We start from the raw sequence: 23,820 nt of genomic DNA on the forward strand, positions 1-23,820 counted from the left end.
GTAAACAAAAAATGTTGGTAAACAAGCACCTACACGCTCTGCTTGAAATACCAATTTTTGTTGCAAATAAACGTTTATGACACGGTAAAAAATGTTTGTTTTCTTGTAGATTTCTCGTGTAACTTTTCAAAACGGCCTATCTAACAATTCACACATTTCGAGTAAATCGAGCTTGAAGGTTGTGAAAATATATTTTGAAACTGCAGGCCCATGGCACGGGACGACTTTTAGCGTAGTCAACATCTCCATGTGTTTACTCATTTTCGGGTAATTTGAATCGAGAGTGCAATCAGAATGCAAAGTTTTGTTTAATGTTTATGATCCATACTCGAGCAAGTGTCGCAATCAAATCACTGATTGCTTGCTTGGAGGCTTGCAGGATGCCTTTTAATGTTTGCTCTCCTTCCAAAACCATCGAAATGTTGAATGTGCTTCAACTTTTTGGCACTTTATTAGCTGATTTAACAATATCAAAAATTGATAATCAAACCATAACAAACAATTAAACAAAGCAATGGTCTTTATTTTCACAGTTGTCACAACTGACAGTGGGCGATATTCATTTATCGCCCGGGACATCCTGGCTACGAAGAACACTGTGTATCGATACATGGTGGTCATGGGCCTGTGAAACTGTATCAAAATGAAACAATTTTTCCCCACTGTGTTGCTTGTAGAGGGAAGCAGTGTAATAGAGTTCAACGTAAGAAATGAAATTTTGTCAATTTATTTGGAAATTACACTGAAATCCATAAAAACATCAGATACGACGTTTTGACCAAAAATATGTACATAGGATAAATCACATAGGTCGTTCTGTTTCAACAATTGGGTCCTAAAACTATTAATGAAATCTTGTTTTTATTCAATAACATGAAAGAACATGTTACTGCAACTACTTAAGCAATTTTTCCCGCTCAAATAACGGCTATATCATGTTTAAACTTTAATTTAAAAACTAGCCCAAGTAACCACAAGCATTAAGGTATTAGGGTTCATTCAAATATTACGTAACGCAAAATTTTCCAATTTTAGACCCCCTCCCTCCCCCACGTAACATTTTTTGTATGGAAAATTTTAAATTTTTGTATGGACCGTAACACTACGTAGGACCCCCTCCCTCCCCCTGTTGCGTTACGTAATATTTGAATGATCCCTTATCGTATTTTAACTTTAATTCAACGAGAGCAATGCATCATTGCTTTTATTCTGCAATATGCGTGCAATAATGCTTTAATTCGATTTTATGAATGCAATGTAGCATTGCTTTATTGTAGCAATGAAATGTGCATTAATGGGTGATATACGGTCACCGCTCAATGCTTCATTGCATCATCTTACTCAATGCTTCATCGCAAGAAAAACGGGAAGACTTCAATGCAGTATTTATCGTCGATCTTTCTTTCACTCCCACAAGAAATCTGGTTGAAATTCGTAGATCTGTCTTTTGAGAAACCAGAATTTGAAATAAAAAAAAATGTTGCATCACCCTGGAATTGAACCAAAAACCTTACGATTGATAGGCCCATGCGTACACCACACACCTATCACCAACTCAATGTGACAAGATGCTAAAACGATACATAAAGCGTGAAGATGAGCAACCGTTTTAGCCCAACACAATGAAAACAAAACAAAATCTCAACAGCAAAAGAGCGTTCACCAACTTATTGCGCACTTCACCCCCAATTGAACTATGACAAACTATGCACGCTTGCAACGGATCATCTAAACGTATTTGGTGCACTTGTTCCTTGAACCGCAAGGAATAAGTGCACTAAAAACATTATCATGATTCGACGTATCCCTACTACACACTTTGAGGGAGCTTACACACTTGTGATGGGTTAACTTGGAGTGAAATCGACAGTATTTGCCACCGGCAACGAAAGGGCGCTGCTTGAAGTTGCACAATTTCCCGGTCAAAACATGCAGCATCCATGGTCCGGAGGATAGGCGCGGCGAGTCATCGAAAACATATCACTTAATTTGGGTTCGAATCCCACCAGTCACACAAAAAAAAAAAACAGACAAACAACTTCGTAAGCAACACTGACCTTACATCCAACGAACAAAAAAATATACAATAATATTTTTTGTTTTTCTATTTTTGATCTAAAATAATGGTGCATTAAATACACTTTGGCTAAAGCTTTTATACGGTACAGACAGTAACTATACTTTAGCAATTGCCAACATAGAGCTAGGAAATGTAGCTGTATTTACACTTTAATAGCGCCCTTTTCCACTTTAATACTGCATTAATGAGACATGTAATGCAGTATGACTTTATATGCCATATTTTATAGTAGCATATAAAGTGATATTGATGCAACTATATACAGCTGTACGGTTACTTGGGTAGGTCTATAAATGTACCTTGACACTTTTGATCATGTTTGACGTTCGCTTAGTCGACAAAAACACCACAGGGGTTTTAGTTTTAACACTGGGGTTGTTCCTATCTGACATTTCGGAAGGGACACGGAAAACAAAATACACCCAAATTTTGAGTTTAAGCCAAGGGGTGTGACAAAATCTAAAAAAAACATAAAAAAATGTTTTTTGAACTCAAACTAACGGAAAACATTAGAAAATTGAGTAAACATGTATTAATGGCCCAAACTTAAGCGCTTGGCACTAAAATTGGGACAGGGCTTTAGGACCCTATTGTTACATTGGACATTCACTTCGGTCATTTTGTTTCAGTTATAGTAACATCGGACATTTTGATTTGAGCACACAGCAAGCATGTTTTATTTCATTTTGTATCCACGTGCGTTGAACTGCTTCAACATTCAAGTTGAACTGCTCATTTAGTTGCGGTGTGATAATCGCAGGCACCAGCTGTGCTTTGTTTTGATTCATTCAATGCCACGACGTCACTTTTTCCCCTCCGTCTGTGTGTCCTATGTAACAACAGAAGGAGGGGAAACGTTGAGCTGTATATGGGACTTTTTGCTTTCTCGCTGTTTCTCTCTCAATCTTCCTCCCGTTTCAATGCTGGTTTCGCCCACACTTGTTCGTGTGTGAGTTACCCACTGCACGACGGGTGGTGACGACTGTGTTGCATTCGGCACCAGCCGTCGGCGCAAACAAGAAACAGCGGTGGGCAATGATGACGATGACGGCGCCGTCGATTGTGTTGTAGGAATCCAATGCCAAACAAATACATACAGCTTCTCCGCTCTTCGGGGAATGATTGCTCTGTAAATATGTGTGCGCAAGTAACGCATGCACGTTGCTCGTGTTGCTGCCGTGAAGCATATGTATATGCTTCATCGACCATGGAACTGAATCGGATTGATACAATAAGATCATGATGCTCAATATCATTTCCATACATGCACTCAATACGCTGATAACATGAAAAGAAAACTGGCAGCTGAGCGAATGCTGATCCAATCCAGCGTAAGCTTAAAACATGATTTGGCAAATGGCATTCTGTGGCAATGATGTGGCATTCTATACTTCTAAGCAGTGTCTCAGACACGCTTCTACTAATCATTCCGCTATTTGAACTATATTCCAAAGCTATAGTCACGATTGTCCTATGTAACATTAGGATCGTGTTTATTCATAAACGTTACATAGGACATGTATGATAGGTTTTCTGATCAAAGGTCCGCGTAGTAGTAAGCACCAAACAAATACATATATCTAGCTTCTCCTCTCTTTGGTGATCAATCGCTCTGAAAATGCGCGTGCAGGCCGCGCGTAAATATTGCTCGTTCTGTTACCGGGAATCACATGCTTGATCATCTCTGGATCTGGATCGGATCGATACAATGATATCAGTTTGTACAATTTCATTCCCCTAGTTTGCACTCAATACGTAAACTATGTGAAGAGAAAAAAAAATGTCGATCCCATCCAGTAAAACATGTAAAACATTATTTTGGCAAAACGACCAATATACAGTTTTGCGAACTTCATTCGCCTTTGGTTACTTGAGCGTTTACAGTTTTGGGATGCAGTGCTGCTCTGAGAATATCGAATAAGCTAATTAATAAACTATCAATGTGATCTTTTATATTTATAAACATGGTCTTAGACACGCTTGTACACATAATTCTGGCATTTGAAGTATATTCCAAAGCTATTCGAGGAATGTCCTAAGTAACATGTTTTATCATGGTGTTACTTAGGACGTATGGTTGATTCTCTGATCAAAGGTCCAAAGTAACAATTGGTAAATTTGAACATTGATCATTTTTTCCAGTTTTCAATAGATTATTTTATACTATATGTATCAATATGAGTGTTCTAATGTGATGTTAGGTAATGCAAAACGAATGCTTTGTTATGAAAATATCGATTTGTTTATATTTGTTACTTAGGACGTTTTGAAAAATTACGCGAGATTTCTTGAAAGGGGTTAAAAACAGGGTGGGTGTACGGCTGTCAAATACAAACAAAGCTCGCCAAACAATCATCTCTCGGGCGGGCCGTCCCAAACAGCACCATCTCTCACGCGGGCCGACCCAAACAGCACAGGTCGAAACGCGGGCCATGCCAGACAGCAAATGCGGATGCATTTCAACACTCAAACAGAGGGATGCCTAGCAGCGTTGTGAGCCAAACGAATACACCCACAAGACATGAACGGTAGGCGAACCTCGTTGCGTATACCCCCCCCTGGTTAAAAATGACGTTCGTTTTCGAAATTTCTATAGAACTGTTAGGTGTCGTCCAGGGTAGACGCGTCACCCGAAGCGACGCGAAAATCCTTTGGAGTTTGACATTTCATTATTAATAATTGTTATTCCTTCCCGTGCAATTTTTGCTTCGCTTTGCAATTCGCGTCTACTTTGGCCGCGACCTAGAGCAACTTTAACGGTGCGCGACTAAACTAAATTACATTGCGCAGAATCATTACGCTGATCCGTACCGGGCGCTGCTAACCGGGGTAGCAAAAAGACAGCGCTGCTTTCGGGAAGCATCGGGTGAGCAAATTTAGTTGCGCGATAGTTCGATAGTTCTATTCGATTTTAATATAAGCATACAGAGGGAGTTCTGAGATTCTGGTGGGAATTTTGGAAATTTGATGCACATAAAGTGGAAATTATGAAATTTTGGGTATTCGGGTTTTTTTAAGAATACTAGGAATCTGATGTGATTCTTGGAAATCCGGGAGAAATTTTTGAAATATTCGATTCCTCGAAAGAATTTACCACCTCGAATCTTTGGGATTCCAACCGGAAACCTTGAGATTCCAACTGGAATCCTTGAGATTCCAACCGGAATTCTATTGGAAGTACACAAAGACAATTCCAATTCCAGGATAGCTTATTGAGCACAAAGAAAACAAGCTAGTCCATTCCTCTGCAGACAGCTACTGACTGATAACTCAACTAGAAACTGCTGTTTCTTTTATTTCATCCAGGTATCTACAATTCATTTCCACTAAGCACAACATAACATACCTCTAAATACTACCACCGACGATTTCCGTATATTCTACCTACGGGTGCGACACTACAATCTCAACAAATTCTTGGGATTCCAACCAGAATTCTGGGTATTCCAACCGGAATCTTTAGGATTCCAACCAGAATCCTCGGGATTCCGACTGGAATCCTCGGTATTCCGACTGGATTCCGGTTGGAATCCTCAGGATTCCGGTTGTTTAGTAGAAGCGGAATGATTAGTAGAAGCGTGTCTGAGACACTGCTTAGAAGTATAGAATGCCACAATTCCGGTTGGGATCCTCAGGATTCCGGTTGGAATATAAGCATACAGAGGGAGTTCTGAGATTCTGGTGGGAATTTTGGAAATTTGATGCACATAAATTTTGGGAATTCGGGTTTTTTTAAGAATACTAGGAATCTGATGTGATTATTGGAAATCCGGGAGAAATTTTTGAAATATTCGATTCCTCGAAAGAATTTATCTTTCAGGATTTCTCCTCGAATCTTTGGGATTCCAACCGGAAACCTTGAGAACCAACTAGAATCCTTGAGATTCCACCCGGAATTCTTGGGATTATAACCAGAATTCTTGGTATTCCAACCGGAATCTTTAGGATTCCAACCAGATTCCAACTGTAATCCTCGGGATTCCGACTGGAATCCTCGGGATTCCGACTGGAATCCTCGGAATTCCGACTGGAATCCTCGGGATTCCGACTGGAATCCTCGGGATTCCGACTGGAATCCTCGGGATTCCGACTGGATTCCGGTTGGAATCCTCAGGATTCCGGTTGATTAGTAGAAGCGGAATGATTAGTAGAAGCGTGTCTGAGACACTGCTTAGAAGTATAGAATGCCACAATTCCGGTTGGAATCCTCTGGATTCCGGTTGGAATCCTCTGGATTCCGGTTGGAATCCTCTGGATTCCGGTTGGAATCCTCTGGATTCCGGTTGGAATCCTCTGGATTCCGGTTGGAATCCTCTGGATTCCGGTTGGAATCCTCTGGATTCCGGTTGGAATCCTCTGGATTCCGGTTGGAATCCTCTGGATTCCGGCTGGAATCCTCTGGATTCCGGTTGGAATCCTCAGGATTCCGGTTGGAATCCTCTGGATTCCGGTTGGAATCCTCTGGATTCCGGTTGGAATCCTTGGGACTCTGACTGGAATTCCAAGAAAAGGATCCAAAAAATCCCAAGGATTCCGGTTGGAATCGTCAGGATTCCGGTTGTAATCCTCAGGATTCCGGTTGGAATCCTCAGGATTCCGGTTGGAATCCTCAGGATTCCGGTTGGAATCCTCAGGATTCCGGTTGGAATCCTCAGGATTCCGGTTGGAATCCTCAGGATTCCGGTTGGAATCCTCAGGATTCCGGTTGGAATCCTCAGGATTCCGGTTGGAATCCTCAGGATTCCGGTTGGAATCCTCAGGATTCCGGTTGGAATCCTCAGGATTCCGGTTGGAATCCTCAGGATTCCGGTTGGAATCCTCAGGATTCCGGTTGGAATCCTCAGGATTCCGGTTGGAATCCTCAGGATTCCGGTTGGAATCCTCAGGATTCCGGTTGGAATCCTCAGGATTCCGGTTGGAATCCTCAGGATTCCGGTTGGAATCCTCAGGATTCTGGTTGGAATACTCAGGATTCCGGTTGATTAGTAGAAGCGGAATGATTAGTAGAAGCGTGTCTGAGACACTGCTTAGAAGTATAGAATGCCACAATTCCGTTTGGAATCCTCAGGATTCCGGTTGGAATCATGAGGATTCTGGTTGAGATCCTCAAGATTCCGGTTGGAATCCTCTGGATTCCGGTTGGAATCCTCTGGATTCCGGTTGGAATCCTCTGGATTCCGGTTGGAATCCTCTGGATTCCGGTTGGAATCCTCTGGATTCCGGTTGGAATCCTCTGGATTCCGGTTGGAATCCTCAGGATCCTTGGGATTCCAACCGGAATTCTTGGGATTCCAACCGGAATGCTTGGGATTCCAACCGGAATTCTTGGGATTCCAACCGGAATTCTTGGGATTCCAACCGGAATCCTTGGGACTCTGACTGGAATTCCAAGAAAAGGATCCAAAAAATCCCAAGGATTCACGTTGGAATCGTCAGGATTCCGGTTGGAATCCTCAGTTTTCCGGTTGTAATCCTCAGGATCCCGATTGTAATCTTCAGGATTCCGGTTGGAATCCTCAGGTTCCAGTTGGAATCCCAAGGATTCCAGTTGGAATCCTCAGTATTCCAGTCGGATCCCCAAGGATTCCAGTCGGAATCCCAAGGATTCTAGTCGGAGTCCCAAGGATTCCAGTTGAAATCCCGCACCACAATGTAATAGATATTCCAGTAGAGTTCCAAAAATATTCACAACCTGAAATAATCACCATTATTTTCACAACCCAATATGTTGACCCAAAAGGCATCGACCGGTACGGAAACGAGTTACTAAATATAGTACCCAAGTAACCATTAGCACTAATAATAAGCCCTTAATCAGCATCATAAATGCGTACATGCATTATAATAGCACCACAAATGCTTACATACCTTATAACAGCACTTCCGCTGCATAGAAACCCTATTACAGCATCATTAATGCTTCTAAGCCTGATGCATACGGGCATTAAATAAGCACTATATTGGCTCTATATTCGCATACAGGGCCTGTTTAAATGCCATCCAGTGTTTTGACAGATATACCACGTGCTTTGTGTTTACATATAGTGGTGAGAAAGAGTCAAACATAAGTCTTCTCACTACTACAATTGCAGGTTTTATGACGGGGAAAAGTGGTGGTTTAAATTGGTCACTTTTCTTTCCAATACTATTCATCTTATGTGGGCGAAGGAGCAAAGGAGCAGAACTTCAACAACTCAACAATACAGGTGTCGCAGGTTCGAGACGCAAAATTAGGAATTTCATCATCATAAAACAAGGATCAATATGTGGCAATTTCAAGTCCTCAAAAGGATGAAAACCACCAAAATGAATAAGTCTGATACGGAGAAGTACTATCTCAATCATTTTATTACATTTTGCATTCGAGGTTTCCATTTTCATTCATTTATTTATTTACCTCGTGTACCAGCTGCTGGGCCGCATACGCGAAAGCTCTCTGGCTGCGTACGTGAAAGCACAAACTATTCGCCCGAAAAACCTGGCGAAAACAACTGACGTGTCTCACGTGGTCTTATATCAGCACTAGTGATGCCGAGAAGCACGGTTATATCTTCGCATTATAATGGCACGCTATTTCGCCTTTTCTGGCATTATAATAGCATTATATGCGTATATAAAACTGACAAGCATCAAATGATTACCCTATATGCGCATATAATGCTGTTACCGTGCCGCATTATCGTGCTTACTGGTTACTTGGGTCATGCAAACCATCGGAGTTCATTTTTAATTTGAACATCTAGTCACCCTAGAAACGTGTTTCTGGTTACCGCTTTCACTGTTTTGTTTTGATGCTGCGTTCCGTTCCACAGCGTTTCTTCTCACTTCACTCCGTTCCATGAGCTAAATGACGTTTGAACCATTTTTAATCTGAACGATGTGCAAATTAGCGGGCTACAGATTATAAAGTGTTCAGATTAAATGTGGTCAAACCAACGGGGGTACCGATGCAGTCAATGATGCAGTCAAATCAAAGACAAATTAAAGACCCCCATGTCCCTTGCAGTTGCCCAAAATTTTATGGCTCATAAGATAATCTAGATTGCCGTTCAAAGTGTACTGCGATCTGTCAAACTTTGGTACCTTTTGCACTACCGAGGGACCAAATGCAGTACTAGAAGTGGTACCCAATCTGAGCCCGAGTGGGACGGACCTGGTCAAATGCAAATCTCGCGTAACTTTTCAAAACGTCCTAAGTAACAAATATAAACAAATCGAGATTTTCATTACAAAGCATTAGTTTTGCACCACTTAACATCACATTAGAACATTCATAATGATACGTATACTATAAAATAATCTTTTAAAATATTGAAAAAATTACCAATGTTCAAATCTGCATCGCTTTTTACCAGTTGTTACTTTTGACCTTTGATCAGAGAATCAACCATACGTCCTAAGGAACACCATGATCAAACACGTTACTTAGGACATTCCTCGAATAGCTTTGGAATATAGTTCAAATGCCAGAATTATCCAGAATTTTCAGAGCGATTGATCACCAAAGAGAGGAGAAGCTAGATATATGTATTTGTTTGGTGCTTACTACTACGTGGACCATCGGGGTTCATTTTTAATTTGAACATCTAGTCACCCTAGAACCGTATTTCTGGTTGTGCAGTCAGGGGGCTATTGCTATGGCAGAGAAAGAGGAAACAAAACGTGTGAAGCATATCGATGTCAAATTTCACTTTATCCGAGAAGTGGTTGCAGAAGGAAAAGTAAAGGTTTTCTACGTGCCAACTAAGAAGCAGAAAGCGGACATTCTTACAAAGTTTCTTCAAGCTTCTAATTTGAATGCTTTACGGACGATGATTGGATTGGAGACCATCAACTGAGAGGGGGTGAAGAGGTAAATCGTAGGAGCAGTTGATTATATCCCTACCTTGGTTTCCAACAAGTTGTTTATACGTTATCAACTATTGAAAAACTTAGTCAGTAATAAACCAACCTTGCTATAGAACGCACGTCTTTTTCTAAAAATGTCAATTGTTTTTATTTATCAAACGAAAACAAATAATAATAATAATAGCATAATATATATATATTGAATTTCGTTTGTTTGTTTCAGCATCACGTAGATAATTCCAAAATAAGCATGCTCAGATATAAATAAGTTTTATACTAGTACGATATATTTTCGAAATATGTATTGTGCTTTGCTTTCATAGATGGATTATTGGGAAAGTTGTGTATCGCACTTCGAATGTCACCAAGCAGTGGTTCCAAATATGTTTCCATGCAAATGGATCCATACCCAAAGTTCTTCAAATGTACATTTACGCGACAAATTACACTGGTTTTCTATCCAAATGCAGATTTGCACTTGACTGCATCATTGCCATAATTAATTACAGTCAAACCTCCATGAGTCGATATCTGAAGGGACCATCGACTCATGGAAATATTGAGTCGTGGAAACAAATACTTTGGAAAGCTGTTTGAGGGGACCATCGTAGTAACCATGAAAATTTGGTTTTAGTATGGTTCCATGAGTCGATATCGAGTTATGGAACATTGACTCATGGAGGTATCACTGTATTATCGAACAAGCCTATTTCAAGTGGCTGACATACTGCTACAAATGTTTTACAAGCAAAGTTTTCGTGAAACAAATGAAACAAACAAACTAGCAACCCTGCTGAGATCACATGCTTTTGCTAAAACGTAAACAATTTTCGTTGGCGCGAAACCGATTCACTGCGGAACCTTTAAGCTTTTTAGGGCCGATTTCTTCACCTTCGCTTAAGCTGTAAACCACGTTTACCCATAACCAGGTTTAAGGCCTAAGCGGTGGTGAAGAAACCGCTTATTAGTAAATTTAATTTTCTGCGTGTTGGTGGGTTTAATGTTTTGAAAAACAGTGTTTTTATTATTCATCTGTGCAACCACCCTCACCCGCGTGATGTCATGTGTGAACGATCCCCAACATCAAAATGGAAGCACCACCACAGTCACACCAATCCAACCAAATCAACTTCCGTTCCGTTCGGTTTGCTTGCTGATCCGATGGCTGAAAGCAAGAAGCAAAGCCATCTTCGCTCGTCGTCTGGTCATCATTCATGGCACTCTGCTCTGGCTGGATTCAAAATTTTAAGCTTGCGTACGTACGGTGGTGCGGGTGACGACTACTCGATCAACCTTCCCGCTCGCTCTAACGGATATTCCTATCGAATGCACGAACACCGCCAACCCCGTACGTTATGGGGTAATGGTCGTATTTTGGACCCTTCAAGGAAATGATTTCCGTGTTACATCTAAATTCAAGACCAACAATTGAAAAGGCCTCAAGTCCAAAATGTAAACAAATCGGGTTTCTGCTGATTTAAGTGTATAAGAGCCTATTCTTACTGTAACATACAATAGTCATGCAAAAATATGCATGAAAGTTGAAAAAATATCATTTTTCTAAAAGGCCCCATCTCATTTCCCGATAATTAGGATATTAATCGTAAATGCGGCCTTTTCCCAAAAAGGCCCCATTTCTATATTTACTTGAAACCGAGTTGAGGCCTATTAAACAAACATCAAAATTGCAACTAAAATTACGAAAAAATGTTTGAAATTTACTTAGCAGATACAAGTTATACTTCAGCCGCTCCGCTCCCTGTATTATTTTACACAGCGATAGTTTCAACAGCGAACATAATCAAATTTTCTGTCGGGTTCCTGTGAAGTGATGTATTTTGTATCATACTACCTAATAATACATGTGTCAGCCTGTATGTACTTCACAAATTATCAACAAAAACACGATTTGGTTTCAATTGCATGAAAAATAACGTTTAATTGAAATATTATATCAATTGAACCAATTTTCCATACATTTTCTCGACGACAAACTCGCGTAGCACATACATAATGTTCATGGATGACGAAGGGTTCAATCAATCACATATTTAATCGACCGCACGAATCTTCTCTTGCTGTAGGGATCTCCATGTACTTTACTTCACCACTTAACACTCTTCTACACTTCAAATTTCTTATTTCATCATCAATTTTGAATGATTTTCAAAAGGCCACATCAGAAGATGATGAAAAAACAAGCCACAACTAGAAGGCCTCAACACATTTTAGAGTAAACAAAGGCGTCAACTCACTGGCCTCATCAGCGTCGGCCGGCGTCTATGGGCACAAATGAAAAGGGCTGCACAGCTTTTGGTGAAATAAAAGCCTCATTTCCTTTGACTCGTTTTTTTAGCAGGATTTTTTGCTAAAATGATAGTAATGAATATTCATAGCTATAAATCAGTTTATCCATCGACTTTCTGGACGATAAAATAACATAAAAAGCTTAAATTCATAATTTAAATTTGATTTATTGTTTGACAAAACGAGATTGCATTTTTCTCATTGTTTACTTTTTGGAGATGAGGCCTTTTGAATAGGGTCCTAAAGCCCTGTCCCAATTTTAGTGCCAAACGCTTAAGTTTAGGCCAATAACATATGTTTACTCAATTTTCTAATGTTTTCCGTTGGTTTGAGTCTAAAAAACATATTTTTTAGATTTTGTCACACCCCTTGGCTTAAACTCAAATTTTGGGTGCATTTTGTTTTCCGTGTCCCTTCCGAAATGTCAGATAGGAACAACCCCAGTGTTAAAACTAAAACCCCTGTGGTGTTTTTGTCGACTAAGCGAATGTCCAACATGATCTTAAGTGTCAAGGTTCATTTATGGACCCAATTTTTAAATTAAAGTTTAAACATGATATAGCCGTTATTTGAGCGGAAAAAATTGGTAAAGTAGTTGCAGTGAGATGCTCTTTCGTGTTATTAAATAAAAACAAGATTTCATTAAAAATTTTAGGACCCAATTGTTAGTCGTGAATTGTTAGTGATCAACCCATAGCGAACTAAATTGCGGTCGGGATCGGACCTCGTGTCGAACGACAGTCATAATTCCAAAGAAAAGAAGCAAATTGTGAAGCTGAAAGAGTTACGGTGCGGCCATAGTAACGCGCCCGCGTCCACGAACGCGATGCGATCAAAGGATTTCCTGTTGTTGATATTCTGCTTTGCGGGCTCGCACACGCGCACGCATCGCAAGACGCGTTTACTATGGCAGCGCCCTTAGAGGTAAATTTGCGGATTCGTTTTTAAGTAAAGATGTCCGCGTGGAGGATGCTGACTCACTTGTTTGGAAAAAAAAATCAAGCAGAGGAGCCTCGATTCCATATTTTGGGAAGCAAGAGTTCTTCTATCAAATTTCATCTTTCAGTCTCATGCAGAGCTGTTAAATGTCATGAGTTTCACGTGATTTTGACATTTGAATATTGCTAATATCATCGATCTCCGTGAAAAAAGTCATCGGAAAAGCATTTTTCCGGTGACTTTTTCCAAAATACTATCGATTGGCATTATGTACTGATAAGATGTTTCGCACATGAGGGTGCTATGAGCATTCTAGTTTTTCAAAAAATTTGACATTTAACAGCACTGGTCTCATGACATTCATGTTCTATCATACATGACTATCTAAAGTCACTATATTTCGAATTCATTAAGCAAATCAGTAATCTCGAAAACTTATTCAAACAGACTCAAGTCAAAAAAGTATACAAACTTACTTTATCGATTCTACGTGTTTCGCAGACGAAATTCTACACATTTCGCCCTGAACCAACTCGATTTTTCACTTTTAGAACGTTTAATTCCCGGATTTACAAAACGACGAAAGTAAGACTTTCAACTTTCGCAACCTAACAACTACTTTCGCCGCTCCGCTGTATGGAGAGACAAAGTGACTTAACCACGAATCAAAACAAAACACTACTTGAGTCGATTTTACACTAGTACAACAACGTCGTAAGTAACTGAATGAAACGGCTTATCATTTTGTCATACATATTTTGTGGGAAACGATAGGAACTACCGTTTACGTGTTTTAACGCGAGCTGATTGCATGCAAAATTTAAGCGATATACACGGTAAAAAAAAATGTTTAAAAGGGGATTAATTTGAAACAGTTTTAGAAAAAAGGTTGTGATTCTTCTTAATTACCTTTGGGCCCATTCACAAATTTCATAACGCTGAATGGTGTAGGTGGGTGTCCTCGTGATGTTACAGCTCATACAAAATTTGTATAATATCCATACAAAATGAGTTACGAGGGGGTAGGTGGGTGTCGAAAATGGTCATTTACGGCGTTATGAAATTTGTGAATAAACCCTTTCTCAAAACCGTTTGAAAGTTACTTACGTCGATTTGAAATAGTAATCGAGAGTTGGTTTTTATGAATTAATATTTATGAAACTAGGAGCTACACACTCGGTGACCAAAGGCTTCTAGAACGAGATCGCAAGTTATGTGAGATATGTTGAAAAACGATCCAGGGTGTCCAAAATATGTATAGGAGTCCAAATCAAACCGGACCCTACAGGGGGCATGCTTCGTTGTGTGTGTGCGATGGTGGCAACGAACGGGAAACGAGAAACGATGATGGCTTCTCTCTCTCTCTTTTCGTATCTTCGGATCGTCGTCGGGCCGTTCGGGTCTCTTCGGCGGCGGCGGTGACCGTTTTCTGTGTGCGCGCGATTCAGTCAGTTTCAGGAACTCGATGAGTAGACATCGATGTAACGCGTTGTCGTCGTTGTTTCCATCTGAAAAGAAGAAAACCATCATCAACATCAGCAGCAGATTTTCTACCCCGAAAAACGGAGCAATCCGCAAGACGTGCACGAGAGACGGCGGGAGTGAACGAGAAGGGGCGATTTTTACGGTGCCGCTCTTCTCAAGTAAAACACTGAGCCAAAACGAAAAGGAAGAGTTTGAGTGAAGGGGAAGAAAAAGTACAGGAAGAAGTTCTTTTCCCATAAAGTGTCTCTTTCGCCGAAAAAAAAGTGTGGAAAAGTGCTGAAATTTAAGCCGAAATCTGGAAAAAAGTGTAATTATCAGTATTTTTGGGTTAATTTTCTGTGGCTTATCAGCGAAAAGGCGATAACCTTTCATTTACTGTGCGGCAGAGCGAGAGAGAGAGAGCCTCTCTGATGGTTATCCTGAAATATTCCGTCAAAATTGGATTAAAAGTTTATTTCCGGTTTCGCGCCGCGAATTCAATCCGTGGATACAAGTTTTCTGTGCCGAAAAAACGGTTCCTGTTTGGGAGAAGTGACATTTTGGACCTCAAAGTCTGGTCGCCTTTCCTCTGCCCCCAGCGAGAGAGGGAAGAATGTTTTCCTGGTCGGCAACAACCCGAGTAAAAATGGCGATCAGACCGCAGAACAAAATTTGTTAACAGTGAAGAGTGCTTCGATGTGTATTAAATAATCTCATTTTGGTTTTTTTTTTAGGATTGCATAATACTAATCGTTACGAATCAGAATTGTTAAGTGTGTTAAATCTACTACCAGCAAGTTGAAAAGGAAAATTACGATAAAAATCTATACCCGCCAAAAAGTGTGTGTGAATTTCATATAAAAGGAGTAAAAGGTAATTTCCGCTCAGCGGCGAGAAAAATCAGTGAAAAATTTCATCTTCATTGTCCAAGTTTCGAAAGTTGTTAAGTTTAAATTCCGGGCGTTCTTCGTGTTCGTCGAGGTTTTTTGTAATAAATGCTCTTGTAAATAGTTTCCCCCATGTGAATTATGTTTTAAAGTCGTTTAGTGACTTGTCCATGTTTGGCTGTTAGCGGAAGGAGCCCCAGCCCCAGAGAAAAGCTCACCCTATCCTGTGGACGGATCCTGAATTTCCGCTGGGAAGAGAAGAGCGTGAACCCAATCCCAGAGCCCTGCCTCCCCCCTTTCGAAAGGGGGATGGGATCCGGAGTTTTGAGGTCTACGGTAGACCACTCTGTGTTCCGTGGCATGATCGGGTTCCGGAGGGGAAGAAGTGTCCGTTTCGTGTGAACAAGTGCTAAACGGAGGCCCGGAAGTGTCTTCTGGGGGTGAAAGTTGGAGTTTTTCCCTCGGAAAAGGAATAGGAAAGGAGAGCGGTGCAGAATGTGCAGAATGTCCGGATTCTCGACGTAATCCGGAATACGCGATTTGATCCCTTTGTTTGCAAGAGATCGTTCTCCGGAACTTCTCTTCCAGTCTCGATTTCCCTCGAATAGAGTGCCGTATCGCAAAGTGTTTTGTCTAATATCCAAGTGCAAGTGTGCAATTATCTACGTTTCGGGGGGCCAACCGTCGTCCGGAAGTATGTAACAGTCTGGCCAGACATCGCCGTGCGTGTGGCCGTTTTCTGGTAATCTCTCGTAGTCGTCCGCAGATCCTGATCAAGGTCCCAATCCTTGGTCAGACTCCGGTCCGGTCGAGTCGGGTTCTTTCTGGTTTCGCGCCTCCCGTTACCGGTGATCGTGACCGATCTCGATCGAAGAAGAAATCGTGGCCCCTGTCAGTGAGAATCCCGGGTAAGTGTGTTGTCCTCGGTTCTTCCCAGTTCCCGTTCAGTGTTCAATTGTAAAATGCAGCAGTGGCAGCGGTTCTAAAGCTCGGGGAGCTCGGGAGATAAGTGCGACAGAAAAAGGAGAATATTTTGGGGGGGAAATTTCGTCGAGCGCGCTTAACGGGTTGACGGGCCCCCAGACCGGAAAAAGTCGCCTCCATGAAGCACCTGAGGCACAATGGTACGCGAGACTCGACATCTTTGGGTTGGAAACTTGCCCGAAACGGTACGAGAGGACAGGATACGAGAGCACTTTAAAAGGTGAGTTGTAGAAGTTCCCCTCATAGAAACGTATTAGGTATTTTCGAAAAGCTTTTTCAGAAAACACTGCATGTTGGAGAAAAATCTAAGACGGAGAAATATTTGTACTTCATTGCCCGTCTTAAGTACTGAAAAGTACAGAAAATGATCGTTTCTCATGCAATGTTTTCGAAATTTTATTATTCATTGTTCGGGAATGTTGCTCTGTTACATTTTCATGACGTGGAAATTAAACATTGGGAAGATCTTTATGTTCAAAAGTACATACCAAGATCAAACATAGAACACGAACGCAAATGTTGCAAAAATTACAAGGGAGACATTATTTTTGTTCATAATAATGTAAACAAAGTTGAATCTTTAATAAATTTCTTCATGGACATAAAAAAATAAAACATTTGATGGGTTGATTTACTTGAAAAAAAAATCTATTCAAAAGAAAATATAAAAAAATGGCATATAAACCAGTTTTGGGAACCTTCCTCTAAATTGATATCCAATTACAGCGCTGATAGCATATCTCAATTTCTAACGCCATTTCAAAGCCCCAAAAGCTCCCCTTAAGTCCCTTTGGTTCGTTTTCTCCTTGCAATGAACTCTAAGCACAACATTCTAGAGGCTCCTGGTAAATCCTTACAGACTTTGGCGATTATTTTACTCTGGCTTCAGAAAGTTCTTTTCAGATTCCTTAAAGAAGAACTCAGGAATTTTAGTGGTTTCTCCAGAGATTTATTCTGTAATACTTTCAGATACTTCTCCTGGAATCCCCTCAAAAATTCCTCCGGAGATTCCTTCAGACTTTTCCTAAAAAATCGTCCGGAAATACTGAAAGAAGTTCTTGCAGAATACACTCTAGAAAATTAAGCGTAAATATCTCCAATAAGTTCCACAGGGATTACCTACTCTGAAGTCTTTCTCCAAGAACTATTCTAGCATGTCTTCGGAAGATTCGTACAGGAATTCTCCCAAGAAATCCTTAGGTTTATTCCACCGTTTTTTTGTGAGGTATTTGTTTACGGATTTTTCTAAGAATCCCAACAAAAATTCTCAATTCTCAAGAATCTATGCCGATTTTTTTAGTTGTGATCTAGCCATTTTTGTAATGGATTTCTTTAAAAAATAATCCACTGGTTCCTCCATGAATTGCACCAAAAAATTTTCCAGGGATTATTCTAGGAATTTATAAAACGAAACGATCAGTTCCTCTATAAATTCCTTCAACATTTCATTCAGGGATTACTCCAGCAGATCTTACAATCATTTCTCAAATTAAAAATTCCATGATTTCTGCAAAATTAAACTGAAGGTTCCACTCCAGCAATTAATCCGGAAATCCCTCAGATCATTTCTACACATTTTCTGCAGCTAATCGGACCGAAATTCTATCAGAAAATCATGCTGGATATTATCCAGGAATTTTATCAATTTGATAATTCTACAATAAGTATCTAGAAAGTCCACCAAAACTCCCAATAGTTCAATTAGAAATAACCTCCCGGATTTTCCAGAAATTTCTCGAATGAGTCCTAGAAAATATATTTGACAATCCAATGGGGACATGCGTGAAAAAATCTTTGGAAACTTCCTAGGGAATTTTTCCGAAGACTTTCTGGAGAACTTCCCGAAGGAATCTCGGTAGCAATAGGGTCCTAAAGCCCTGTCCCAATTTCAGTGCCAAACGCTTAAGTTTAGGTCAAAAACATATGTTTACTCAATTTTCTAATGTTTTCCAATGGTTTAAGTCCAAAAAAACATCTTTTTAATTTTTTTTAAATTTTGTCACACCCCTTGGTTTAAACTCGAATTTTGGGTGTATTTTGTTTTCCGTGTCTCTTCCGAAATGTCAGAAAGGAACAACCCCGGTGTTAAAAAGTTGAACCCCTGTGGTATTTTTGTCGACTAAGCGAACGTCAAACATGATCTCAAGTGTCAAGGTTCATTTATGGATCCAATTTTTAAATTAAAATTTTAATATGATATATCCGTTATTTGAGCGGGAAAAAATGCTAAAGTAGTTGCAGTAACATGCTCTTCCGTGTTATTAAATGAAAACAAGATTTCATTAAACATTTTAGGACCCTATTCTTGAAGGTAACCTCAGATAAATCCTGAATGACAATTTTAAAAGCATCTCTAGAACAAATACTGTTTGAGTGCTTGAAGATGTCCTAAACAGAATTCTTGGACGTTATCCTTGCGAAATTGACGGATGAATCACTGGGTGAATTGATGGAGGTCTCTCTTAAGAAATTTGTGAAATAATCTTTCTTCTTTTTCCAGAAAGCATTCTTTGTGGAATCTGTGGTATTTCTTAAGAATTTTCTCCAGGAGATCTATCGCATCTACCTACAAAAACTCTACGGATTTTTCTGAGAAGATGATTACATAACTTCCTTCAGAGATTTCCCCATTATATTTTTTCCAAACATGTGTTCAGTAGCAATAGGATTCCAACTGGATTTTTTTCCAATCGCTGGACGGGTTTATTCCACAGGAATACGCAAATTTAATTTTTTAACCCATTATCATTTGAATTCTACTAGGAATTCATTTACGGTTTCTTCCAGGAATTGCTCAAAAAATTCCTCCAGATACCAACAACTCTTTCAGAAGTTCCTTAAAAAATCAAGCAGTTCCTCTAGAACTACCTACAGCTTTTTACCCAGTGTTGATTATACATTTTTTTCAAAGATTTACAAGACATTGTTTCATAAACATGCTGGATGTTATCCAGAGATATAGTTAATTGTTTTTTTTTTAATGTCCTAACAATTTATCTAGAAAATCCAACAAGACTTCCTCGGAAGTTCTTCAAAAAATCCTTGCAGGAATTCATCACGAATATTTGCAGAAGTTTCATTTGAGATTTCTATAAAAATTCGTTAAAAAACATACCTTAAGGATTTTCCCATGAATTTTTTCAAAGGTTTTGAAAAATATTCTTCACTATGCCCTGGAGACATCCCTTAAAAAATCTCTGAGAAGTACATTAAGTAATTTTTTGAAGAATTTATGGAAGATTCCTTGATGAAATCTCGGGAATTATGCCTGAAAGTATGCTTGGCGAAATTACTTGGTAGAAATTTCTGCTTAAATTCTTTAAGATGCCCTAACTAATATTCTAATGAAATCGATGGTAGAATCATTGGTTGAATTCCTGAAGTATTTTCTTGAGAAATTTGTTAAGGGATCTTTGGAGGAATTTCTGGTAAAAAATCATGCAGGAATCTTAGGAATAATTTTTGAAAATCATTAAATGAACTCCTTAATTTCAATAATTAACTTTTTGATTTATAATCTAAATTTGCCTAAATAGTCATTTTTAGGGTCGTAGAACAGGTAAAATTGAGGTTACGTGTCGTCACTGCACGAATACAGCTGTTCTACGCATATTTATCCCGTGGACCATAAGGTTTAATTGCGTAGAAGGGCAGAATAATACTTTTCATCCCTAAAAGAAACCGTTATAATTAACCTTATAGAAATTTCTGCTCTCCTAATTTCTGTTTGGATTTTTTTTTTGTTTTCTTGGTTCCACTTTAGTAATTTTTTAGGCATTAAATTTCTAAAGATCATATTTCAAAACACTCAGTCGCTACAAGCCCTGTAATAAGTGGTATAAATCGGGTTTATAACACATCTCGGAAAAAAATCGTCTAAAATGTAAAATGAATTGAATTTGAGAAAGGATATCCGCTTAAAAGCATCCTAAAATCCTTGCTTAGATGTTCTTAAAATTTCAGAAGGTGGTGCTACAGAATCTTCCTTACTTACAGATAGTCCTAGATACTAAGACATAATTAAAATAAACGAACTAATTCATTGGTGTTCTTAGATAACTTAGGAAGCCAAATCTTATTCTTATTATAATTCTGAAGTGCGATTTTTGGAAGGCTATTGAGCACAATTTTTTTGCTGCAAAGTTTCCGACGATTCGGCCGAAAAAAAATCCATGTCAAAGTGAATCATAGAAGTGCTCAAGTAACACTGCACCTTATATACTATGGCGGCCTTTCTTAGTCGAGTGGTTAGAGTCCGCGGCTACAAAGCAAAGCCATGCTAAATGTGGGTTCGATTCCCAGTCGGTCCAGAATCTTTTCGTAATAGAAATTTCCTTGACTTCCTTGGGCATAGAGTATCATCGTACCTGTCACACGATAAAGGAATGCGAAAATGGCAACTTTGGCAAAGAAAGCGCTCAGTTAATAACTGTGGAAGTGCTCATTGAACACTGAGCTGAGAAGCAGGCTCTGTCCCAGTGGGGACGTTAATGCCAAGAAGAAGAAGAAGGATTGGCTTGTGAAAATTGACAAACTGCTGTCATTGTGGTTTATAGGCAATTCTGCCTTTAGGATGTAAAGTCGAGAGTAGTGCTCGTTTTCGAGTGAAATCTGGGATAATACTGTATTTTGGCTTTGTAATGCATGATTGTATTTGAGCTTTGAATGTTGAATGCAAAAGAAGTTTGACTAGTAATACTCTACGCATACTATGATTTTCAAAAGTTTATTAAAATTTTGTTTTACTACAAAATTCGGTCTTAATATCATTAACAAGTTTTGTTCTGAAAAGTAAGAGATTATTTTATTCGGTCTCAATGAATTACATACACTGAAATAAAACGAATCCCACAATCCATTGGATTTAAAATAAGAAGCGAATTTATCGATTTTTTCGCAGATTGCGATTGCAATCGAAATCAAATGGACGTAATCTCGTTTCAGATTCGGCGGGCGGATGCTCGGCTCTGGCTCTCTTCGTGCCACTGATAAATTCGAGAGGAAACCCGCTTTGCCGACAATGATTTTTATCATCATCTCATTCGAAATTGAAGACATTTTATTTTGCCGGAGCTTTCATGCTCATTGTTCACTGCATTGTTGTAGGCGATGGAAGTTCGAATCTGCCCAGGAAATCAACGTCACCCAATCTCGAAGAAACTCGTTATCATCAGAAGAGCGTCATCTTGGCTTATTACCGGTCGTCATTCGTTGAGTTTTAAATTGCACCGCGCAAGAATCTCCCGAGCAGGTCGGGTTGTGCTTGCCCAGGCGATGGCGTCTCAGTTTTTGTGAAGGAAACTCCAGTGCCAGAAGAGCAAGACCCAGGAGGTGAAGCAAATTTTGCACTGCATTTTGCAGTAATGAGGTTCAGCGTAAGTAAGTTGGATTAGCAGCGATTTGGATTGGGATTATTCTTGGCATGGAATTACCCATTACTTGATTTCATTACGAAGAAAGGAGTGTGACGACAATTTGGACGATTTGCGTGTGATTCAGTTGCTGTTTTCAAAGATTGTCCTGTAAATTTTTAACTTAAAAATACTGTTATAGCAACTACCGGAAAGCTAAACATTACATATAATTTGCAATTGGATTAGATAGACAAATTGATGTGAAGATTTGCGAAAAAGTTACACGTCTTCTCAGTGAGAATCGAACTCACGACTCCCCGATCTCTAGTCAATTTGTCCATCTAATCCAATTGCAAATTATATGTAATGTTGAGCTTTTCGGTAGTTGTTAAACTTCCACTCGGCTGGTTAGCCGTAAACCACGATTCATAATTAAAAACAAGTACTGTTATAGGTTTTTAACATCTTTACAAAAATAATAACATTTTCGAAACTGTTTTTCGGCTATCTCACAAAAATAAATGGGATCTTTCCTAGCCGAGTGGTTAGAGTCTGCAGCTACAATGCAAAGCCATGCTGAAGGTGTCTAGGTTCGATTCCCGGTCGGTCTTTTCGTAAACGAAATTTCCTTGACTTCCCTGGGCATAAAGTATGGGACGTAATGCCAAGAAAGAAGAAGACAAAATAAATTATAAGAAGTTTTCTCAAGCTATTTCAAAGAGCTTTTTCCGGTAATTTTTAGTAAACTCATTAAAGTATTGCTTCGAAATGAACCTGTAGACCATAGAAAAGATAAGAAATGTTGAAATAAAATTTCTCAGAAGTCTTCAAATGTTTTCTCACAAGTCGGGAAGTAATTGAATATTGGTCTAGAAAGTGTTCTTCGACCTTTTTGGAACTGCCTGAGAAGAAACCAATATGAAACTCAGATGAATTCTTGTGATGATATGATGGTACTCTTAAAACACAGAATATATTCTGGCAGCAGAGTACAAATAGACATCGAAGCTTTTTGTAAGAAATCTCAAATCGTTTCATGATATATTATTTCTAGATAATTTTTACCATACTCGACATCGTTTAAGTTAAGGATTCGATGCATAGCGGGACGATAACTATGTACGAATGCGTACAATGTTTCTGAACACTACCAAATAACAACTTCAAGCTTAAAGGAAGTTCTATCCCATTTGGAATGTTGTGGCAACTGGCAGAAAGAAAAACAAAAGAAATTTTCTCAGCATTCTACCATTCTTGCAAAGGCATTCTTGAACCGCTTCCGGAGATTTTTGTGGAAATATTTCTGACATAACTCCTGATTTAGGTGATCATCCTGTACTCAAAAAAAAAAACACTATTTTCTCAAAACTTTGAGCAGAAGTTTAAAAGCCTTTTGGTCGATTAAGCCAATCGTTTTTCCAAATGATGGGGACTCAAATAATTTTGGAATATTTATATTCACGGCTGTTCAAAAAAATCGATATTCAAATTTCCGATAACGATTCCACTGTCTTATAAGCCCATACCCACTAACCATAGTAAGAACATAAGAATAAACATTACATCTTACTTAAAATATAAGTAAATTGGCTCACGAGCCACACTGAACCTATTTGAGCGCCGCATGCGATTTCAGGTTAAGGAATCATTTCTTTATATCAAGGAGGAATATTCAATGATTTTTTGAAAAATAATCCAAACTGTCATTTTGAAGCATAGTTTTGTAAAATCCGTAAAATTATTCTTGATGAAATATGACTTTTTTACTTCACTTAGTTTATGGAAAGATACATTCTCTGCTATATTTATGCTATAAATTTTGCTACAAATAGGTTTTAATTAGGAGTTTAAAATTCCATACACGTTCTCGTATTAAGTTTTGCTCAAGACATTATATCAAAGGCTGGCGTCAAAGACAGTTACCCCGTCGTTTGGGAGATTTGTGCAAAGCTCGTTA

At 39.2% G+C, this 23,820-nt stretch overlaps 1 protein-coding gene across 10 annotated transcripts in view; it reads left to right on the forward strand.

Annotated features, from left to right (window-relative positions):
• Positions 1 to 14,610: 14,610 nt before the first annotated feature.
• The window catches only part of LOC5571946 (protein split ends), a 344,136-nt gene continuing 334,926 nt past the window's right edge, over positions 14,611 to 23,820 (forward strand). For 8 of the 10 annotated variants that reach the window (XM_021844737.1, XM_021844739.1, XM_021844740.1 and 5 more), the window contains exons 1-2: positions 14,611 to 14,966; positions 15,373 to 16,729. In XM_021844737.1, the coding sequence (XP_021700429.1) occupies positions 16,647 to 16,729 (83 nt within the window). In that variant the 5' untranslated portion in view covers positions 14,611 to 14,966; positions 15,373 to 16,646. The remainder of the gene's footprint in view (positions 14,967 to 15,372; positions 16,730 to 23,820) is intronic. The other 2 variants (XM_021844738.1, XM_021844746.1) reach the window with 2 other exon arrangements.

The sequence above is a fragment of the Aedes aegypti genome, chromosome 2 (genome assembly GCF_002204515.2).
Source record: "Aedes aegypti strain LVP_AGWG chromosome 2, AaegL5.0 Primary Assembly, whole genome shotgun sequence".
Taxonomy (NCBI): Eukaryota; Metazoa; Arthropoda; class Insecta; order Diptera; family Culicidae; genus Aedes; species Aedes aegypti.